Source organism: Triticum dicoccoides, chromosome 4A, assembly GCF_002162155.2.
Source record: "Triticum dicoccoides isolate Atlit2015 ecotype Zavitan chromosome 4A, WEW_v2.0, whole genome shotgun sequence".
Classification (NCBI taxonomy): Eukaryota; Viridiplantae; Streptophyta; class Magnoliopsida; order Poales; family Poaceae; genus Triticum; species Triticum dicoccoides.
The window spans coordinates 466,636,400-466,657,753 of NC_041386.1; the positions used below are offsets into that span (position 1 = coordinate 466,636,400).

The 21,354-nt window shown below is 45.8% G+C and overlaps 1 protein-coding gene across 1 annotated transcript in view; it reads left to right on the forward strand.

Moving 5' to 3' along the window:
* Nucleotides 1–2,677: 2,677 nt before the first annotated feature.
* The window catches only part of LOC119286221 (actin cytoskeleton-regulatory complex protein PAN1-like), a 22,459-nt gene continuing 3,782 nt past the window's right edge, over nucleotides 2,678–21,354 (forward strand). The window contains exons 1-7 of the mRNA XM_037565589.1: nucleotides 2,678–2,788; nucleotides 2,917–3,091; nucleotides 4,964–5,211; nucleotides 14,222–14,395; nucleotides 14,491–14,647; nucleotides 16,285–16,424; nucleotides 16,720–16,755. Coding sequence (XP_037421486.1) covers nucleotides 2,974–3,091; nucleotides 4,964–5,211; nucleotides 14,222–14,395; nucleotides 14,491–14,647; nucleotides 16,285–16,424; nucleotides 16,720–16,755 — 873 coding nt within the window. The 5' untranslated portion in view covers nucleotides 2,678–2,788; nucleotides 2,917–2,973. The remainder of the gene's footprint in view (nucleotides 2,789–2,916; nucleotides 3,092–4,963; nucleotides 5,212–14,221; nucleotides 14,396–14,490; nucleotides 14,648–16,284; nucleotides 16,425–16,719; nucleotides 16,756–21,354) is intronic.

The window sequence follows — 21,354 nt, forward strand, 5'->3', positions numbered from 1 at the left end:
GCCTCGCCTCGCCTTGCGCCGCACTGCCCCGCCGTCGCCGCCACCCCACAGCCCCACCTCGCGCCGCCGAAGCCGCCGCCGCCGATCCGATCCGATCCGGAGCCGCTCGTTTTTTTTCGATTTAGGTAAAACCGTCGGCTTTTTTAAAGAAAACATATTTTTATTTTTTTAGATCGGTTCGTCGGTTTTCTCGGTTTAGTTACTTAGCGGACGTTCGTCCATACGTTCGTTTTAATGAACGGTGTTCACTCGTTATCCACAGACAGCGAACATTCGTTCGTTAGCTTGTTCGTCAATTTTTTTTCTTTTTTCGGATTTTCTGCGATTATTTTCGATCGCGATTTCTGATCTGATTTTCGTTTTAGTTTATCTTTTCGCTCGTTTATCGGAATCGGGCGATTCAAGCGCCTAGATTTTCGATTCGAAGCCCTCTTTCCGTTTAAGCAACTTGAACAAGATTTTGATACAGTAAAATTTGACTTTAGTCTAGATTAGTAATCGGATCTTGTTTCTTTCGCAGTTTGAGTTTCGTTGCTCCGTTCGATTTGATTCTTTTTGCAAACCGGGGTTCTTAAGTTGAAATTTCTAGATCTTCCTATTCGTGCTTTACCCGTGCATCTTTGCTTGATTGCTTATGTATGCTATTGTTTGTTTGCGATAGAACACCCGGAATGCGAAGCGTGCTACTACGAGTCTCTAGGTTTTGCGGATCATCAGCAAGGCAAGTAACATTTTGATCATACCCCTTTATCACCAGTTTTTATGCATTAGTTTCAACCCTCAAACATTGCATGGTTAGGACTTGATAACATGTGGGATTGAGAAGTAGTTGATGAGGTAGAACCTATTGCCCTGTTATTATCAAACCCTTGGGAGTTACTTCTATGTAGTGCTTATATTGCCATGCTATGCTCGTAGACGTGGTTTGGGTGAGTGAATCCATAACAGATGTGAGATTGTTAATTAATGGTTCAACTTAAGGTGACAACTTTAATACACATCTGGGTGGATTGCTTGTCGGGCACCTGGAGAATCCAGTGTTGTCCTAGGATATCCCGGAGTACCCGTGTGATAATCCTAAGGTCCGCCACCCAGGCTCAAAGGGAACTGAGATATTTCATGCTAGAAACTTCTGTGTGCAGCCACAAGCTATTATGGGCTCTAGTATAGTTGAGTAAGTTGCATGACCTCTTCCAGTGGTAGGCTAGCAGATGTAGAGGGATGTAGGTTGGTACTATCTACCCGAGGTTAGAGCTAATGCTTCTGAAAGACTGTGTCTCGGTCATCCGTTTCTCAAACATCAGGTAGTGCGAGAAATCCAATGGAGGAGATCGAATCTTGTGGGGAAAAGTGCGCAAACCTCTGTAAAGTGTACAAACTAATCATGGTTAGCCGTGTCCCTGGTTATGGACATCTTGAGTATCTAGTACTTGGATTATCATATGTATCTCATCACTCTAATTAATATTGTTGGGTTGATAATTATTTTTAATTGGGATTGAGTTGGAGGAACCTTCTCAATGATGTTTCAACTACCATGATAGTTAAATGAAATATATTCCTTTGTTACAGGGAAAAATTGGCTTTACACAAAACTTTAACCATAGAGCTTTCCACCAGCCAAATATGCATGTAATGATAGCATTAGTCAGTTCTTGCTCTACTTTGTTATTTTGCCAGCATATTCCATGTGCTGACTCGTTTTCGGGCTGCAACGTATTATGTTGCAGACTTTTCAGACGAGGAGTAAGGTTCGTTAGGTCGTTGCCGTGCAGCTCAGCTATGCCGTTGGAGTTGATGGACTCACTTTATCTTCCAAGCCTTCCGCTGTTATCGTATTATATGGCCTTAAGCCATATTTATTGTAATAAGTTCTCTTATGAGACATTCTATGTAATAAGTGTGTGATTGTTACTTTGTTATAAATCCTTCGAGTACTGTGTGTGTCAGTATTATTGATCCAGGGATGACACTGAAGCACAGGGACTTAACCGTTTGAGGTCGGGTCGCTACAAGACGGCAGATAGACCATGCGAGGTAGATCCAGCAGTACAACTCTGAAGAGGGATTGATGCCATGTGGCTACGGCGGCCTCATACCCGGCAGGCGTCCTGGTTGAGGAGTGCGCCAGACCGGTGGGTGCCCCATACCCGGCAGGCATCCTGGATGGGACCTATGGTCTTAGATGTTAGGTCTGGCTGCGAGGTCTGTTTGGTATTAGGCCCAGACTATCAGCATCCTTTTATCATTTGGATAGGAATAGCGACAAATGTTGCTTAGACGGTGGCTTTAGTCTTACTGTTATATTACTTTGTAATGTCTTGTGCGAATAATTAATAAAATGACTGCATGCATCGTCCAGATGCAGAGGCCGGGGGTCATCCTCCATTTCTAAAAAAAACTAAGTGACGTGTGTCAATTAAGAGCAGATACATAAAAGTGCTATAGTGTAGTTTTGTTTGTCGAAATACATCATAAGATATTTATTTATTTTGAAATCCACATCGTTATAATTTGTTTGGTTGATTCCAACGACAACTTCGAATAATCAACATCTATCAAGCAATATAATACTAGTAGTGTGTTATTCGGAAAAAAGCGTTTCATATTTTCATACGTCACGAGACGTTACATAAGGCCTTATATTTAAGTAACCCAGAAAAATAAAAACAACAACGAAAAAACCACCCCCCAAAACCAGAGGAAACCCTCTCGTGTTCCCCCTACCCCCTTCCCCACTCCCCCTCCTCGCCGGCGGCAAATTCAAGCTCAGGAGGTCGCAACTCGGGTATTCACCTCTCCCCCCAAATCTCCGACCTGTAATCTTTCACCGCAATCCTCCAAATTCCTGATTACTTTCGAGATCTTTTTCCGATTGTTCTGCGTCCTGATTGTTTGAAGCGTAAATTTCTCTAGGGTTTCCGCGGGTCAGCGAAGGACCGGACCTGACACGGGTTAGGCGGAATCTTCGCGATGGCGGGCACGAAGGCGGATGCGAAGGCGGAGACCAGCGGCGGCGGCGGCTCTTTCAGCGAGAAGGGGCTTGCCGAGAAGCTAAATAAACTCAACAGCTCGGCGGCGAGCATCCAGAGTATCCTTGTTTCCATTGGTTAATTTCATGCGCACCTGCATATGATAGCCTAGCGTGCTCTTGTTACTTGGATTGATGTGGTATTGGGCAAGTGAAGCCCTAAATTACAATGTGGATGGGTAGGACTGACCCATGAGATCCCATTTGGAAAGATTTGGCTTATCCACCTTGTTTCTGCCTCACAGGATGCTTATTGTCAGTAGTTTGTTTGTGACCTGGTTCAGACGAGTAGTCTGCTTCTTGTGGTTAAGCTAGTGACGCATAGAATATAATTGCATTCTGACATACTTTTCCGGAGCTTGTGGGTTGTTCTCTTGGTTGATATATTTCTTGCACTTCTATGAGGAAATTTAGTGCTGTTTTTGCTGCATTTTAGATGTATAATACGAGTCCATGGCAAAGTATTGATTTTGATTTTGTTTTGTGCATTATTGACTTTGCATCACAATTTAAGTTTGTAATGTACTTGCGTTCTGACTGTTGATGCTTGGTTTCCTTGCTTTTCTGAGAGTCATAGCAAAAAGTTGTTTCCATTATCTTTTGAGAGCATTACCCTTAGGGAATAGCAGATGATATGATGGCAAGAACTGTTAGGACTATGTATTACAGCACAATACTACGTTTGTCTGGGCCTCTCGTAGTTGGGATATAATTTTTCTCATGCTCAATTCAGCGAATTTTGAGCATTTTGTTTGGAGGAAGAGTGAGCAGAACAGATTATATCACATCCTCTTTTACAGAACGAAACGAAGACATACATATTTTACTTTTTAACTACAAAATTATTTTCTTCTGACTGTTGCTGTTGGGGTATTTGTATGTCTATACTCATATATTTTTGTGACTTTGTTAGTTAGAATGATCTTCGTGGGGTCACTATTCTGATGGTATTTCTTTTATTTATCACCAATGTTTATTTGCAAAGCAACTTAACTTTTGGACATCGTGACACTATCCTCATATTGAGCATTTAACCAGTTAGTTAGACCATATCACGCACCATCATCCCTTGAATTAACCGCAAGTGACAACTACTGCTACAAGGGGAACTTAATGAGTTTTACGAAAGACGTAGACATTCATCATGTGGATGCCTTCCTATATCTACCATGAAAAAGGTAGCTTACATGTCTTTCTTGACGTCTTTGTGCTTTCATCTTATGGGAGGAAGTGTAGCCCTGAAAATTGTATGATACACTACATCATCTCAAACTTGTAAATCTTGCGGAACTAATAAACAACTAAGTTTGCTAAGTTATTGTAAATCCCTACTTTTCTGTGTAATGTTGCTTTTTTTTGGGTCTGTGTGTGTGACCGGGTGTGGGTGTGGGTGTGGGTGTGTGTCCTAATTCTGCTTCTAGGTATGTAGTGTTCAAGAACATTAATTATCAAAGTAGAATAAGATGACTGGAAGCGTTAGGCCATTTTCTAATGGGAATCTACATTGGTCGGTCTGTTATCCAGATTAGAATGGGGCCTATGTAGTTTGTGACCAGCTAATTACCTACCTGTTCTGGTTTGCTATGTTTTTCATATGTGTACTTCTCCAAAGTATTGTGTTCCATTACTGTTCAGTGCACATCATATGGCGGTTACATTCGATTAATTGAAAGTACACCTCTTTTCGAACCGATATTTTTTTACTGGTAACTGTCATTATTTTCTGGGTGTGGATAATTCTCATTTTATCACGCTGTAATCAGTTTTGTAGTTTATTTAACTTTTGTACTTTTGATCAATCCTGTTTTTCTAGAGTATCAAATATTCAGATGACAGCTATAGATTTAAATTTGAGAATTTCTGCAGCATACTTTTTCCCCTTTCAATCTATATTGCAGTAGCTGTCTTTTGTATTCCTGAACTCTTAAGTAGCACTTTCACATTGGTGTGTTTTTCACCGGAAGAGAGCCAGAAGAATCGTCGACACATGGGAGAAGCAGTTTAATAATGCAACAAAGGATAAGAAAGTGTCATTCCTGTATCTATCAAATGACATACTGCAAAATAGCAAACGCAAGGGTGGAGAATTTGTGAATGAGTTTTGGAAGGTTCTTCCTGGATCACTTAAAGATGTTCATGATAACGGGGGAGAACATGGAAAGAAAGTGGTCGCAAGATTAGTAAGTTTTCTTTGTTTCATCATCACTCGCTTCATTCCAAGTTATAAGGCGTATTTTGAGTTAGCACAAGGATCAATGAGGTTATGAAACTAAGAAAAAGAGTGCAGAAAACTACCGACTATCCAAGTATCCATACATAAATACATCTGAAATCATTGAAGTACTAGTAGGTGAGAGTACTTCTTATAAATGCAAGTGGGCTAAGATGTCATAACTATGGAGAAACAAGACAAAAACACCAGTAAATTCGCATGCACAACTTATATCATGGAACGAGATTGAACCTTTTATACGCCTTATAAAAAGAAACAATGTGAGTACATGTTTGATTTGTACTTTAGTGCTTTGTGCCTTTTCGCAAAACATTGTAGGGATCTAAATCTGTCAGTGCTATCACAATACTAACGCACCATATGATTGATCTATCATTCTTAGTCGATTTAGCAAACTATTGGCCGCATATAATTTTGCTATAACAACCAGAAAGTCTTTAAGTCCCAAACAAGTTGGGGTAGGCTACAATTGAAACCATAAAGATATCGAAACCTAGTCATGGTTTTGGAAACGTGGATAGCTAACTAACAGGCACCCTTGTCCATGGCTAGTTCTTTGGTGATATTCCATGTCTCTCTTCACGGACTCCTCCCATGTCAGTTTGGTCTACCCCGACCTCTCTTGCCATCATCATCATGCTTTAATCTTCCCAAACCATCTTAGACGATGTTGGGCAAGCTTCTCAGTTGATGCTACCCCAACTCTATCACGCATATCATCATTTCAAACTCCATCCTTGTGTGTCTACGCCTAACTGTTGGACATGTCACCTTTTAGCTTTCGTGGCACTCTCGTCATAGAGGACGCTAGAAGCTTGGCTTGCTTCATCCATCCGGTGTTGATTTGATGGTTCACATCCTCATCATATCACCATCCTTTTGCAACATCGACCCCAAATTCGAAAGGTGTCCTTGTACTAAGCCTAGAAGTAGCTAACTTTCTATTAACCCCCATCTGACTATCATCGACTAGCACCACATCTTCTGCAAAGAGCATACACCATGGGATATCTCCTTGCATATCCCTTGTGACCTCATCCATCACCAAAGTAAAAAGATAAGGGCTCAAAGCTGGCCCTTGGTGCGATCCAATTTTAATTGGATAGTCATCAGTGTCACCATCACTTGTTTGAACACTTGTCACGACATTACCGTACATGTCCGTGATGAGGGTGATGTACTATGTCCTGATTTTGTGTTTCTCCAAGGCCCACCAAAAGACATTTCGCAGTATCTTATCGTAGGCCTTCTCCAAGTCAATGAACATCGTATGTGGGTCCTTCTTTTGCTACCTGTATCTCCCCATAAGTTGTACCAAGAAAATAACTTCCATGGTCAACCTCCCAGGCATGAAACCAAATTGATTAGCTGTCATTCTTCTTAAGCGGTGCTCAATGACTCTCTTCCATAGCTTCATTGTATTGCTCATCAGCTTAATTCCACGGTAATTAGTACAACTTTTAGTATCCCCTTTATTCTTGAAGATTGGTACTGATATACTCCGCCTACATTTTTGGGGCATCTTGTTTGACGAAAATGAGGTTCAAAAGCTTAGTTAGCCGTGCTATCGCTATGTCTCCAAGGCATTTCACACCTCAATGGGGGGACAATTAGGGCCCATCTCCTTGGCTCCTTTAATCCTTTTTACATCCTTGACCTCAAACTCATGGATTCATTGTAGAAAACATCTGTTGGTATCATCAAAGGGGTGGTCCAGCTCAATGGCAGAGCTCTCATTCTCTCGACCGAACATTTTGTCGAAGTACTAACCATCTATTCTTGATCTCCTCATCCTTATCGGAAGTCGATCTGTTCCATCCTTGATGCCTTTGACTTGGTTGACATCCCTCGATGGCAGAGTCCTCGTTCTCTATACTGAACAATTTGTCAAAGTACTCTAGCCATCTATTCTTGATCTCCTCATCCCTCACCAGAAGTCAATTTGTTCCATCCTTGATGCATTTGACTTGGTTGACATCCCTTGTCTTCCTCTCTGCGATCTTGGCCATATTATAGATTTCCCTTTCGCCTCACTCGTGTTTAAATGCTAGTAGAGGTCGCCATAAGCCCGACCCTTGCTTCACTCATAGCTCGCTTGTCCTGCTGGACACACGCACAAAAGCGGAAGTCAACCACCACAAGCTTTTGTCGAGGGACAACACTCTCCAAGTATCATCTTACAATCTAGGCAAGCACACGTATTTAATCTTCTCGAGAGGATGAAATCGAACGGGTTAAGTGTTGACAACTACTGAAAGTCACCAGATGGAATTCTCTCTTCTTAAAATGGGTGTTAGCTATGATAAGTTGTAGGCTAAAGCAAAGCTTATGACATCCTCTTCTTGACATCCCGTCGATCTTGGAGGATCTCCACCTAGCCGTAATTGGCATGGACCTGTAAATCCTAGGCCTTGCCCCATATATAATATAAGCGAGGCCTGGGGCTAGATCATCTAATCTTGATACACCTACGTGGTACCATAGCTCTCATATGATGCTGCCACCACCAATACAATCAAGCAGGAGTAGGGTTTTACCTCCACCGTGAGGGCTTGGCACGGGCTGCTCTTAACCGAGGTCGAAATCCGGCTCCTCTTCTTGCGCTTGCGGTTTCCTTTGCACCTTGAGCGCTCAGAATCGTCTCTTCGTCGGGGGGAATCGGCCCTGTCCGAGTTCCTGGCAGATGTGCACTTTCAAGCAGTGCGCATGTTCTCCTTGCTGGTGGCTTAGTCGTTTGGCGATGTCCATGAGCTCGCTCATGGTGCCGATCCTTGATCTGGCCAGCTTATGCCTGTGGTGCTCGTCCTACACATTGAGCTTGAAAGCTTGGACGACCTGCTCGTCAGAGACCTCTTCCAGAGGGTTCCTCTTGAGCCACCGTGATATGTACTGGTGGATCGTCTCTTTGTCTTCTTGGATGCGATTTTCGAGGTCATAGGGGCTGCCCGACCTCTGGTAAGTGCCCTCGAAGTTGGCCATGAATGCATCCTTGAAGTCCTGCCACTTGTAGATTGAGCTGGCTGGTAGGCTATTCAGCTAGGCCCTCGTCGTGCGGTCGTGCCAGCGAGGTAGAGGACGTAGCGAAGTGTGTTTAGCTCATCGCCATTGGCCATGTTAACGGCTGTGAGGTAGTCGGCCATCTAGTGATCCGGCTTGGCATTGCATGTATACTTGTGAATATTCCGCACCTGGAATTTGTTTAGGAATGGGTGCTCGAGGACCTCGTAGGTGAAGCATCAAGCATGGTGGGCTGATGGATGCAGCTAAAAGGCAAGCCGACCTGAGCACCTCAGGGTTCCCTTTGTATTGGTGTGCTTTGTCGACGCGGAGAGCTCGGATCATGGTTTACAAAGCGGTAAAGCGACCTAAACCGAGCACCACCTGCTCTAACGCTTAAGCGATGCCTAAGTGCCTAAAGTGGGTGCTTAAGCGCCTAAAGCGGGCAAATATCCAAGGCGCTGCCAGGGCGTCTTGTTGCTTAAGCTTAAGCGTCTAAAGCGGGACGCTTTATAACAATGGCTCGGATGGTATCCCACTCGTCCGGTTGTCGCCCTAGCTTGTCATGGATCATGATAGGTCGAACAGGGTGACAGTTGGCTTTCGCCCGAAGCGGTGCCAATCCTTTGAGCCTCTGCACGATCCTCGGGCTGACACCTGGCCTGACAGGTTTGAGTTTGCAGTTGCGAGTGTGGTTGGGCCACGAAGAACTGGCATCGATGCGTAGCTCAGAGGTGGTCGCCAGTCGGTTGCGCAATTGGCTGGCCATGACATGCTGAACCACCGTCATGTTGAGCATGGCTTTGGCGCCTTTGAACTGTTCAACCATTGGGTGATCTAGGCAACCGCCATGAGGTCGCGATAGACCATTGCGTCGTCGGGCTCCCTGTTCAGGTTAGAGGTACGAGCCTCTCGGGCTTGATTTGGCAAGATCGCGGTCTTAGTGGCTGCCATGCGATTCAGACGGTGATTTCAATTGGTGGTTGCCCACCTGTCCTGTCTGGTAGCAAGCTGGTCGCACTCCCTCCATAGGCGTAGTTGTGCCTGCGCAAGGGCCTTGCCTTGGGCTTCCAAGGCCTTCGCTTTCACGCTTTCGCCGGGGATCGGCGTGTGCAAAGCCGCTAGCTCGGCTCCTGTCGCCTCGGGGTCGACCTTGTCCTCGCCAGCACCATGAATAAGATGTTCCACTCCATGCCAAGTTCAAATGATTTCCTTTGTTCTTTTTTATCACTAAATTTGATCCCCAAAGGTAGGTGAGGCACTCGTTCACTCCTTGCAGCGCGCAAGTACCCCTGCAGCTTGATCGCGACGACACCACCACCATCGTCTCCCAGTTTGTCGTCGTCCCCTGGTCAGCCTCCTCCTGTGTTACAATGGCAAAAAGGCTCCATCTTCCCTCTGCTTCGGCTACACAAAACCAGTGTCTCCATGGACTCAGGGGCTTCAATGACGGTCATGGGCGAAGCCATCTTCGTGGCGGGAGTTGGGCTTTTGATACCTCATAGCGGGGGATGTCTGGCCAGTCGACTTCACCCATAGGACGACGGGAGCTGCCTCAATTACTCCTTCCATTGGCGTTGTTTTTGAGCTAGTGGCTGGATCGGCCTCGAGCGTTCTTACTGGCGTCGAGCGCACAATCGGCTCTGTACCCTTCGTCGTCTCCATCGGGTTTACATCTGGCTTTAGATCCACCACGTCCTTGAGAGGCGACATGGTGTGCAATGGCGGCAGCTCCAAGACTTGGCCCTCCATGCCCGGTGTCATGGCCGGGTGAGTAGAGGAAGTCAACGCACCTTGCGTCGATGAGCCCGTCACAGCCGACTTGGTGAAAATGTGCGGTGGGATTCGGCTGGTCGGCTCCCCTTCACTCAAGCTCCCGGGCGGCCTGCAGGCAAATTGCTTTTGATGAGGACAAGACCTGGTCCAACCTACAACTTACCAAACTTATGAAAAAAGAATAAAGCTTGGCAACTTACTTGCCCAACGACAACTCCTTGACGACACACATCTTCTTCCTTGGCAATGGCGCGATGGTGGAGGAGCTCGGCATTGCTTCGCTCCGCTAGTGCTTCCAGTCGGCTTCCTCGAAGGTTGGCGTGTTTGCTTGTGTCTGGATTCGCAAATCAAACATCTCCGAGTTGCGGCTCCTCTTTGAGGTCTGTCGGAATATCAACGGGCCATCGTTGTCGTCGGCTTCCTCGTCGTCCGGCTAGCTCCCATTCGGATCGCTCGATTCATCGTTGACCTCATCCTTGCTATCCTCGCTGATCTGGCTCCCCTTCGGATCGATGGCGGAATCTACCGGGCTCCTTGGCACGGACGACACAAGGAAAAAAAAATATAAGAAGCGGATTCGGATTCAATTACTTACATTGGAAGGTGGATGTGTGCGGGAGTACGGCTCGACTCGAATGACCGTTGAAATGTCCTTCACCTTCGCGTTCACCACGAAGGCAGCCACCTTTTTGAGTGTAAGTTGGTCGTAGGGCTCCGCCATCGACTGGGTTGCATCGTGTGGGCCCTCATACTCATACATGGGGTGCACCCATGCCTGAAGGGGTTGGATGCGCCTCTCCACCAAGTCACCAGGATTTGCTCCTCGGTGAGCCTGCCACATTTTAGGCGCATCGCCTCCTGATGAAGCGCTTCCACTTCAGGTGACTCGTCACTGGCTGAACCCAGGCCCCAAGATTGATGCCAAATAGGGGCTTATCCAAGTACGGAGGCAACCCCATCTGTCTGCCATGAGCCGACACGTCGGGGCAATGAAACCACCCCTATGCCACTTCACGAAGTTGGGCAGCTCGAGCTTGAAGTAGGATCTAGGCTTCAGCTGAATGTCGGCTACGCTACAGTTCTTTTGCACCTTGACCCGGAAATACTTTTGCCACAGGTCGAAATGGGGCCCGGTCCCCAGGAAACACATCACAATGAAAGAGGCGATTTGGGGTGTTAGGCTTGAGGTGATGAAGTTGGACGTTGTAGAAGAAAAAAAGCCCGCAGAAGAAACCGTGAAGCGCCAGCGATAAACCTCATAGGACGGATGGCGTAAGAAGTACGCGCTCGTTCGGCTACGGCGCCGGCTTGACCTCCTCTGGGGCTGCACGCCAATGGACGACCGCCTGCCTCGGGAAGAAGCCATGGGTAATGAGTTTCTCTAGCTGGTCCCATGTCACCAACGAGGGGATCCATTTCCCCTTAGTGGTGTTGGCTATGGGAGAGTCTTGCCTCGGACGGACGCCACCTCTTCTTCAATTCGCCTCAACGTGCACCATTAGGCGTAACTAGTTTCGGTTTGTCCGAGAGTTAGGGAAGGGAAAGAAGATCTGCGCATGGAGCTCTGTCTACGATGGCAGGGCAAGCACGCGAGGAAGATGAAGATTGGCGAGCGCAGGGAAAGTGTCCGCTTGTCGTCGCGTCCCCTGCATTATGTAGCCCAAAGGGAAACCCAAACGGTGCCCCGCGCGCAGGGCGCGTTGCCACGTTTTCGTTGTGAAACCGCCCGTCACGCCCACGGGCCAAGCAAATTGCGAGACGTGATGATGGCGGTACAGGAATCTAGGATCCTGCTGTGGCATCCCCTCATTCAATGCGTCGGACGACGAGACCTGACTTCGTCGGGGCTCGAGCCACATGCTTGACCAGACCGGACCAATTCAAGTCAAGCAGATTCAGTGGGTCTTCACTCGGGGACCGAACTAGGTCTGGCCCCGGTCAGACATACGTTGCCATGACTTCACCCAAGATTCGTGACGCTTCGCGACACCACCGGAGTCGGCCTTCTGATGTTGGCCCCTTGCGTCATCATAATAAGGCAAGGGATTCTCGTTTGGTTGTCCGCACCCGGCAGGGCTCACTGCTCTTGCCCATTAGTTTGCGGTGTCGGATCTGTTTCTGTTCCAGGAATTCTCGGTAGAACCTCAAGACCTCTCCAAACAGTACAAGACGGCGTATTCAGTTCAATTTCTACTTGGACGCAGCCGAGCTCATGACGCACTCGGGGGCTACTCACGGTGCCATCCCAGGACCCACTACTCTACTGTCGGTCTCATCAGGACACATCTATCTACTTGGTGCCCAAGGAAGGCATCCTAGGGATCGAGGATCTCCACCCGGTCATAACCGACCTAGAACCTTGTAAACCCTAGGCCTTGTCCCCTAAGTGAGGCCTAGGGCTAGATCATAGATTATCTAATCTCGGTGCAGCTACGTGATCCTTAGCGATCTCTACACTACACCATAGCTGTCATACGAGGCTACCAACATCAATACAATCAAGTAGGATTAGGGTTTTACCTGCACCGTGAGGGCCTGGACTTGGGTAACTTCCTTGTGTGACTATTCTAGCCTTACGGCTACGCATGACATCCATCTGAGATTATTGCCGGGATTATTATCCGACAATTCATGCTGCCATAACCAAAGCCGCCATGCACCCCTTCAAAACCTTTGTTAGATGTACCCACGTGGCCATTGAGGTCTCCTTCTATGACGAGCTTCTCGCCGATAGGTACACTCCTAACCATGTTCTTTAGGTCTCCCCAGAACTCCCTCTTGGTGCTGCTCTCATCGTGGCCTACTTGAGGGGCATACACCCTGATAACTTTGAGAACTAAGTCCTCAATGACCGCTTGACCAAGATAAATGTGCCCCCCTTGCCTCTTGACGTCTACCACTCCATACTTGACTCTTGTTGATCAAGGCACCTACTCCATTTTTGTTTGTAGTGTCCCCGTGTACCACAGCTTGAAGCCGGTATCCTCCACCTCTTTCACCTTCTGCCCCTTCCATTTGGTTTCTTGGACACATAGGATATCAACACCTCTCCTCACCGCTGTATCAACTAACTCCCATAACTCGTCAGGGACAGGGAGACAGGGACCCTATGTTCTAGCCACCTAAGCAGATCCTACTTGGCTCGGCTAGCTTCCTTAACCTTCGCATTCGTTGAGTGAACTGCGATGACCCTTGCTCATTTTTCATTGCACACGGTCGATGATGTAGCGCACCACCACTTATCACCGTATCTAGATCAAGATACGGTGCGCCACAAGGGGGTGACAGCCCGGCCCTTGCCCATCTAATACCACATCTAGGTTCAGATATGTCGCGTCGCTAAGGGTCAATGCCCCAACGATTTTCTTTTGGGTTTCATCTCCATAAGAGTGGCTGAGTTTTGACGTTGGCTTGCCAAGTCTATCACAACCCTCCTCCTTTACCTGGGCTTGGGACCAGCTATGTTCAGACTACATAGGTGGAGTTACGCATATTCTGTTGCTGCTCTAGGTTATCGGCTATCCAGTTCTTGCCCTGTTATATTATTCTCCAGATTCCAGATATTTTTGTCGATGTCTTTTGAAGGTATGGTCATACATTCATGCACAGCGTGCATTTACATTACATGTACAGAGATTGAGGGATGAACCGTACAAGAGTAGGCACCAATTAGGAAAGTGAACATACCTGTAGACTGTTGTTTTCTATCTTTACCTTCTTTTTCCAAAAGTCACTGGTTTAGCAATTGCATTATTATGTTTCTCTCCAAAAGAACTGCTGGTCTTGGTAGTGAGCAACAAGAAGCAGCGACTTCAAATTTTCTTCCACTGTCATTCCTTAGGCATACAAATATTTGCATGGGCACCTCTATCAGAGTTGCTACAACATGTAGCATTGTTTTTAAGGCGTCCCGTCTTAGGTGCTTAGGCCTCAGGCTGGTGGCTGCTCTCCTTAGGTCGCCTTACCGCCTTAAGAACAATGCCCTGTAGTAAATAGTAAATACTAGCGGTATGAATCTGCCTGATTATAGTCATCATCTGCACTGATAGGAACCACATTGTATTATGAGTTTTTGCCAATTGATGCAGGAGTACACATGGTGAATCTAATGATTTACTTTACTGTTTGATCGTAAAGGCCAAAATCCAAAAAATAAAGTGTAATCTTGTTTCTATAAACTACAGATAGGGATTTGGGATGAGCGGAAGGTTTTTGGAACCCGTATTGAGAGCCTAAAAGTTGACATCCTTGGTGAGAACCCTCCTACATTGGATAACAACGATAATGGTTCAAATCCTAGCCCTAATCCCTCTTCAGATCCCAAAGCTGCTCGGAAGGATTCCAGTACATATATAAAAGTATGTTCCCACTTCTTATCTATGTCATTCTCCCTATGGGTTTCATAAATTGGAATGAATTTGGGAAAGCTCTCCTTGTTTGCCTTTTGCTGTAGGAACTGACTGTTTCCGGGATGCCTGAAAAGATTGCGACTGCATATCAGTCTGTAGTTGATCAGTATTTTGATGAGGACGCAGCTTTAAACAAATGTAAGACTACTGTTAATGTTTTGGAGAAGATGGACAAAGATGTAGATAATGCTTGTACCCACGGTAAGGATTTTGCTTGCTTCACTACTTCTGTAATGTTATAGACATCTGCAACTTCCTTTGTAGAATGTTTGGCACTATTCTCCTTTCTTAGCCTGTGTTGTGTCATGGTTGTTCAAAAACTATTTTACATCCAGTTCCATGCTGTACTATAAGTATTGGGTGGTAGTGTTAAGGAAACTAGATGATACCCCACATCGTTGTTGCGGGAATGATTTGCAATATATTTTAAATATAAGACTTGGCAGTATACAACGTGAATATTGGAGTAATAATATGGGAACTAAAACTGTAACTATACATGATTTATTGTGTTTGATCATTATATACTTATAAATATTAATAAATATAAATAACATAATACTTCCTCCGATCCATAGCAATAATATGACAATTAATATGGATCGGAAGGAGTAGAATGGAAATTCTCCTGCATGCTTGCATGTTGAGGTGGCCTTTTCCCATGCATATTACAAGTTGAGGTGCCATGGTTGCATGTTGAGAGAAATGGGTTGCTTGTTTGCATGTTGAGGTGGATTTCTTGCTATGCATGGTTGCATGTTGAGGTGGACCTTTAGCCATGCTTACATGGTGAGGTGGCATGCTTGCATGTTGAGAGAAATAGGTTAGTGGAGTAGATATAGAAGATAGAAGATGCCAGTGAAGAATCCTTCTGTTTTTGAATGTGAACACTGTCATATTGGTACATGGTACTATTGTTTCTAGAACATAATCTTTCAGTCAAGCTAAACAATAGTACCGAATTTGTCTTTGAAATGGAGAAAATCATAATGATCTAACTCCTCTGAGCTCAAGTAATGGTACAAGGTTAGACCAATATCTTAAACACAACAGTAATTCAACTTGCAAATGGTTTCTCTGTTCACTAACTATGACTTGTTACTTTGTTAGGTAGATACTATGGGATTTACTGCATATCTTCATCTGATTCATACATGTTATATGAGTTATGGTGTTGTACTTGTGTGTGTGCGAGCACACACACTTTTGTTTTTGTTTCTTGGGGATTGTTGTAACTTACAAAATATTAATAGCATGCTCCAATGTGCATGTCATGTTCGCTGTGATGTTTGCATAACATTCTAGACTAAGTGGTTATAAAATGCATTAATCACTCCATGGTGACAGAAAATCGATTGATAGAGAATCATTTGATTATGCACTGTAATTGTTTATAAACGTGATTGTATCATGGTTTAGACACAATGCGCGGAAGAAGACAGTTTTCTTCATGCACAACATCTGTTCTTTTAAAGTGGCGGTTCATGCGTCGCTATTGTTTTTGGTATAGCACATCTGGCTGCTTAGTACATTGTTTTACATGAGCTAATTCCCCTTCGGTGTCAACTGCGACACAATTTTAGTTCTGTACGCCGATATCAATTATATTTTTTTCTTGAGGTTTAGAGTGAAAGATACTAGTATAATGGAAGGTTTCCTATTAAATGCTCCTGGCTGTGGAGTTTTTGGTCTTGCTCACTTGTTATAATCTGAAGCCTGAAGTAAAGTAATGGATATGAAAATATATAATGCTCTGACATTGCAAGGCTTACATTTATTCTCTTTAGCATAATCGATAAGAATATGTAGTGATAATAATTGATTCATTCTTTCCCTAGGTATTCCTCAAGCATCATCATTGGTTTCTGACCTTCAAGAGCAGGAAGCAGTCCTCAAGAAGTGCATCGAGCAACTTGAAAGTGTCGACACAGCTAGGATAAACCTGATTAATCAACTAAAAGTAGCTCTCAGTGAACAGGTCTTCAGCACCTTTTTCTTCTTCCAAATGTTTTACCCTGATAGCATCATATTTTCTTGCTTACAATAGGAAAAACCCTTAGCAAAGTGGATGCTTCTACTATCTCAGCTACTGAGTGTGCATTGTTAGCTGTGCACATTCTCTCACCTCTGTTACAATAAAGTATGGCGGGGAATTTACACAAATCTCAGGGCATATCAATAGTTGCAGTAGTGGAAGAACCCATTCATACGAGCACAAAATCCTTCTTTGGCTTGCAATTACAGAGCTTTTATGTTTTTTTGTTATATAACAGGAAGGAAAGTCGGAGCTTCTTCGCACTCAGTTGCAAGTAAGGATTCTTCTCTGATATCATCTTACATGTTATTGTCATAGTCATTACTGCGTTGATATTCCTGCAAAATCATGTAGAAAGCCAAATCTGCTGATTTTTGCTACTGATTAAAAGTAATTTGTTTGGTTAAACTCCAAGATTGTGTCTTTCGTTTTCTTGGATCGGTTAGCTTCCTTGTTATGAACCTATGATACATGTTTGCCTTGTGCTAGCTGTTCTGTCCATGTTGCGTAGATCTGGGTAGCACTCTTGAAGCTTGATGATATCTATGATGCCCCATGGCAGGCAAGGCATAGCTAGAGATTTTCGTTGGGGCGTAACCCTCTCAGCGACGCGCCACATCGGAACCCGGGTGTGGTGGAAAATGGGCAAGGGCCGGGCCGTCACCCCCCAAGTGGCGCGCCGTATCTTGATCCGGATACGGTGGCAAGTGAGCGAGGATCGGGTCGTCGCATCCTTAGTGGCGCGCTACATCGGCGCCCGGATGTAGTGGAAAATGAGCAAGGGTCTTCGCATTTGACTCGACGAGTGCGAAGGGTAAGGAAGCTAGCCGAGCCTAGGAGGATTCGCTTAGGTAGCTGGAACGTAGGGTCTCTGACAGGGAAGCTTCGGGAGCTAGTTGATGCAGCAGTGAGGAGAGGTGTTGATATCCTTTGCGTCCAAGAAACCAAATGGAGAGGACAGAAGGCGAAGGAGGTGGAGGATACCGGCTTCAAGCTGTGGTACACGGGGACGGCTGCAAACAGAAATGGCGTAGGCATCTTGATCAACAAGAGCCTCAAGTATGGAGTGGTAGACGTCAGGAGACGTGGGGACCGGATTATCCTGGTCAAGCTGGTAGCTGAGGACTTGGTTCTCAATATTATCAGCGCATATGCCCCGCAAGTAGGCCACAATGAGAACACCAAGAGGGAGTTCTGGGAAGGCTTGGAAGACATGGTTAGGAGTGTACCGATTGGTGAGAAGCTCTTCATAGGAGGAGACCTCAATGGCCACGTGGGTACATCTAACACAGGTTTTGAAGGGGCGCATGGGGGCTTTGGCTATGGCATCAGGAATCAAGAAGGAGAAGATGTCTTAAGCTTTGCTCTAGCCTACAACATGATTGTAGCTAACACCCTCTTTAGAAAGAGAGAATCACATCTGGTGACTTTTAGTAGTGGCCAACACTCTAGCCAGATTGATTTCATCCTCTCGAGAAGAGAAGATAGGCGTGCGTGCCTAGACTGTAAGGTGATACCTGGGGAGAGTGTTGTACCCCAGCATAAGCTGGTGGTTGCTGACTTCCGCTTTCGGATTCGTGTCTAGCGGGATAAGCGTGCCAAGGTCGCTAGAACGAAGTGGTGGAAGCTCAAGGGGGAGGTAGCTCAGGTGTTCAAGGAGAGGGTATTTAAGGAGGGCCCTTGGGAGGAAGGAGGGGATGCGGACAATGTGTGGATGAAGATGGCGACTTGCATTCGTAAGGTGGCCTCGGAGGAGTTTGGAGTGTCCAGGGGAAGGAGAAGCGAAGATAAGGATACCTGGTGGTGGAATGATGATGTCCAGAAGGCGCTTAAAGAGAAGAAAGATTGCTTCAGACGCCTATACCTGGATAGGAGTGCAGACAACATAGAGAAGTACAAGATGGCGAAGAAGGCCGCAAAGCGAGCTGTTGGTGAAGCAAGGGGTCGGGCATATGAGGACCTCTACCAACGGTTAGGCACGAAGGAAGGTGAAAGGGACATCTATAAGATGGCTAAGATCCGGGAGAGGAAGACGAGGGATATTGGCCAAGTCAAATGCATCAAGGACGGAGCAGGCCAACTCTTGGTGAAGGACGGAGAGATTAAGCATAGATGGCGGGAGTACTTCGACAAGCTGTTCAATGGGGAGAATGAGAGTTCTACCATTGAACTGAATGACTCCTTTGATGAGACCAGCATGCGTTTTGTGCGGCGCATCCAGGAGTCTGAGGTGAAGGAGGCTTTAAAAAGGATGAAAGGAGGCAAGGCGATGGGCCCTGATTGTATCCCCATTGAGGTGTGGAAAGGTCTCGGGGACATAGCGATAGTATGGCTAACCAAGCTTTTCAACCTCATTTTTCGGGCAAACAAGATGCCAGAAGAATGGAGACGGAGTATATTAGTACCAATCTTCAAGAACAAGGGAGATGTTCAGAGTTGTACTAATTACCGTGGAATTAAGCTGATGAGCCATACAATGAAGCTATGGGAGAGAGTCATTGAGCACCGCTTAAGAAGAATGACAAGCGTGACCAAAAATCAGTTTGGTTTCATGCCTGGGAGGTCGACCATGGAAGCCATTTTCTTGGTACAACAACTTATGGAGAGATATAGGGAGCATAAGAAGGACTTGCATATGGTGTTCATTGACTTGGAGAAGGCCTATGATAAGATACCGCGGAATGTCATGTGGTGGGCCTTGGAGAAACACAAAGTCCCAGCAAAGTACATTACCCTCATCAAGGACATGTACAATAATGTTGTGACAAGTGTTCGAACAAGTGATGTCGACACCGATGACTTCCCGATTAAGATAGGACTGCATCAGGGGTCAGCTTTGAGCCCTTATCTTTTTGCATTGGTGATGGATGAGGTCACAAGGGGTACACAAGGAGATATCCCATGGTGTATGCTCTTTGCGGATGATGTGGTGCTAGTTGACGATAGTCGGACGGGGGTAAATAGGAAGTTAGAGTTATGGAGACAAACCTTGGAATCGAAAGGGTTTAGGCTTAGTAGAACTAAAACCGAGTACATGATGTGCGGTTTCAGTACTACTAGCTGTGAGGAGGAGGAGGTTAGCCTTGATGGCCAGGTGGTACCTCGGAAGGACACCTTTCGGTATTTGGGGTCAATGTTGCAGGAGGATGGGGGTATTGATGAAGATGTGAACCATCGAATCAAAGCCGGATGGATGAAGTGGCGCCAAGCTTCTGGCATTCTCTGTGACAAGAGAGTGCCACAAAAGCTAAAAGGCAAGTTCTACAGGACGGCGGTTCGACCCGCAATGTTGTATGGCGCGGAGTGTTGGCCGACTAAAAGGCGACATGTTCAACAGTTAGGTGTGGCGGAGATGCGTATGTTGAGATGGATGTGTGGCCACACGAGGAAGGATCGAGTCCGGAATGATGATATACGAGATAGAGTTGGGGTAGCACCAATTGAGGAGAAGCTTGTCCAACATCGTTTGAGATGGTTTGGGCATATTCAGCGCAGGCCTCCAGAAGCTCCAGTGCATAGCGGACGGCTAAAGCGTGCGGAGAATTTCAAGAGAGGGCGGGGTCGACCGATTTTGACATGGGAGGAGTCCGTTAAGAGAGACCTGAAGGATTGGAGTATCGACAAAGAGCTAGCTATGGACAGGGGTGCGTGGAAGCTTGCTATCCATGTGCCAGAGCCATGAGTTGGTTGCGAGATCTTATGGGTTTCACCTCTAGCCTACCCCAACTTGCTTGGGACTAAAGGCTTTGTTGTTGTTGTTGTTGTTGTTGTTATTGACATCTCTTGGTGAAGTTGTGTCCGCATGTTCAAGATGAATGTTGGATGAAAAAAGAACAGGCCATGTAAAAACGTGCAGATACGTATCACATTAATGCATTGCTCAAGCTCTCTAATAGGATGTGAAGTAACTGAAGTACTTGTGGTATAATTCAGCTTGGATGAAAGGTAGTAGGCCAACCATGGTCTGCTTGGCTAGTGAGCACACAGGTCCAGCGACCAGTTTAGCATCCCACCTTCAAGCACTCTTCTGTCTCTTATTTACTCCTGTTACCATCCCTGGGGTCCACTTTACCCCACCCCCGAGCCCCCCTGAATTTGTCCTAGAGTTCAGATTATAACCTTGAACTTTGATTTGGTTCAGAATACCTCCCTCGAACTCTCAAAACTGTCTAAAACACACCCCTCCCACGAATTGGCTGGTTCAAACCTGGTTTTGCATTTCGTGTGTCTGGGGCACGAAATCCCAGCTCTGCAAATTTGCACTACCGCCCGTTCCGCTCCGCTGTTTTCAGATCCTGGAGCCTGACTGTTCGTGCGCTCAGTTGCAGAGTTGGGTTACTATGATGTATCTTGTTATATCTGCTTCGAGAGAATTCAATTGTACAACACCTTGGGTAGTCTGATATGTATAAGGTTGTGTCCGTCTACGGTGCCCCCAGTCGAGGTAGCCATTGCATTTATCTGTGCGATTGTATGTGCTGATTGAATGATGTGACCATGGTTGATGGCCCCATGCATATATGTGTTGTTACCGATTGCAGCTTCTTATGAAGCTAATAAGCTCGTATCAGAAAGTTCAGAGGTGGAGAACCTAGACCAATACTAATACTAATAATACTACCTCCATCCGGGTTTAAAGCCCCGGCTAGCCATGAAGCGTCGTCCACTTTTACATGGCCTTAGCAGCCTTGGTACTTGCATGCATAGTTTAATGCTGTTCTTTCATTGGTCGCATGCAAAGCAGAGAGAGAGCGCGCTGGGCCCTAGCTGCATGCAACAGAAGGCTTAATTGTTCTGTAGCCATCAATTTTGTCAGGAGCTGCACCATGCCTTTATTCTAGAGAATTGACTCACCGGACTATTAATCCCAGAC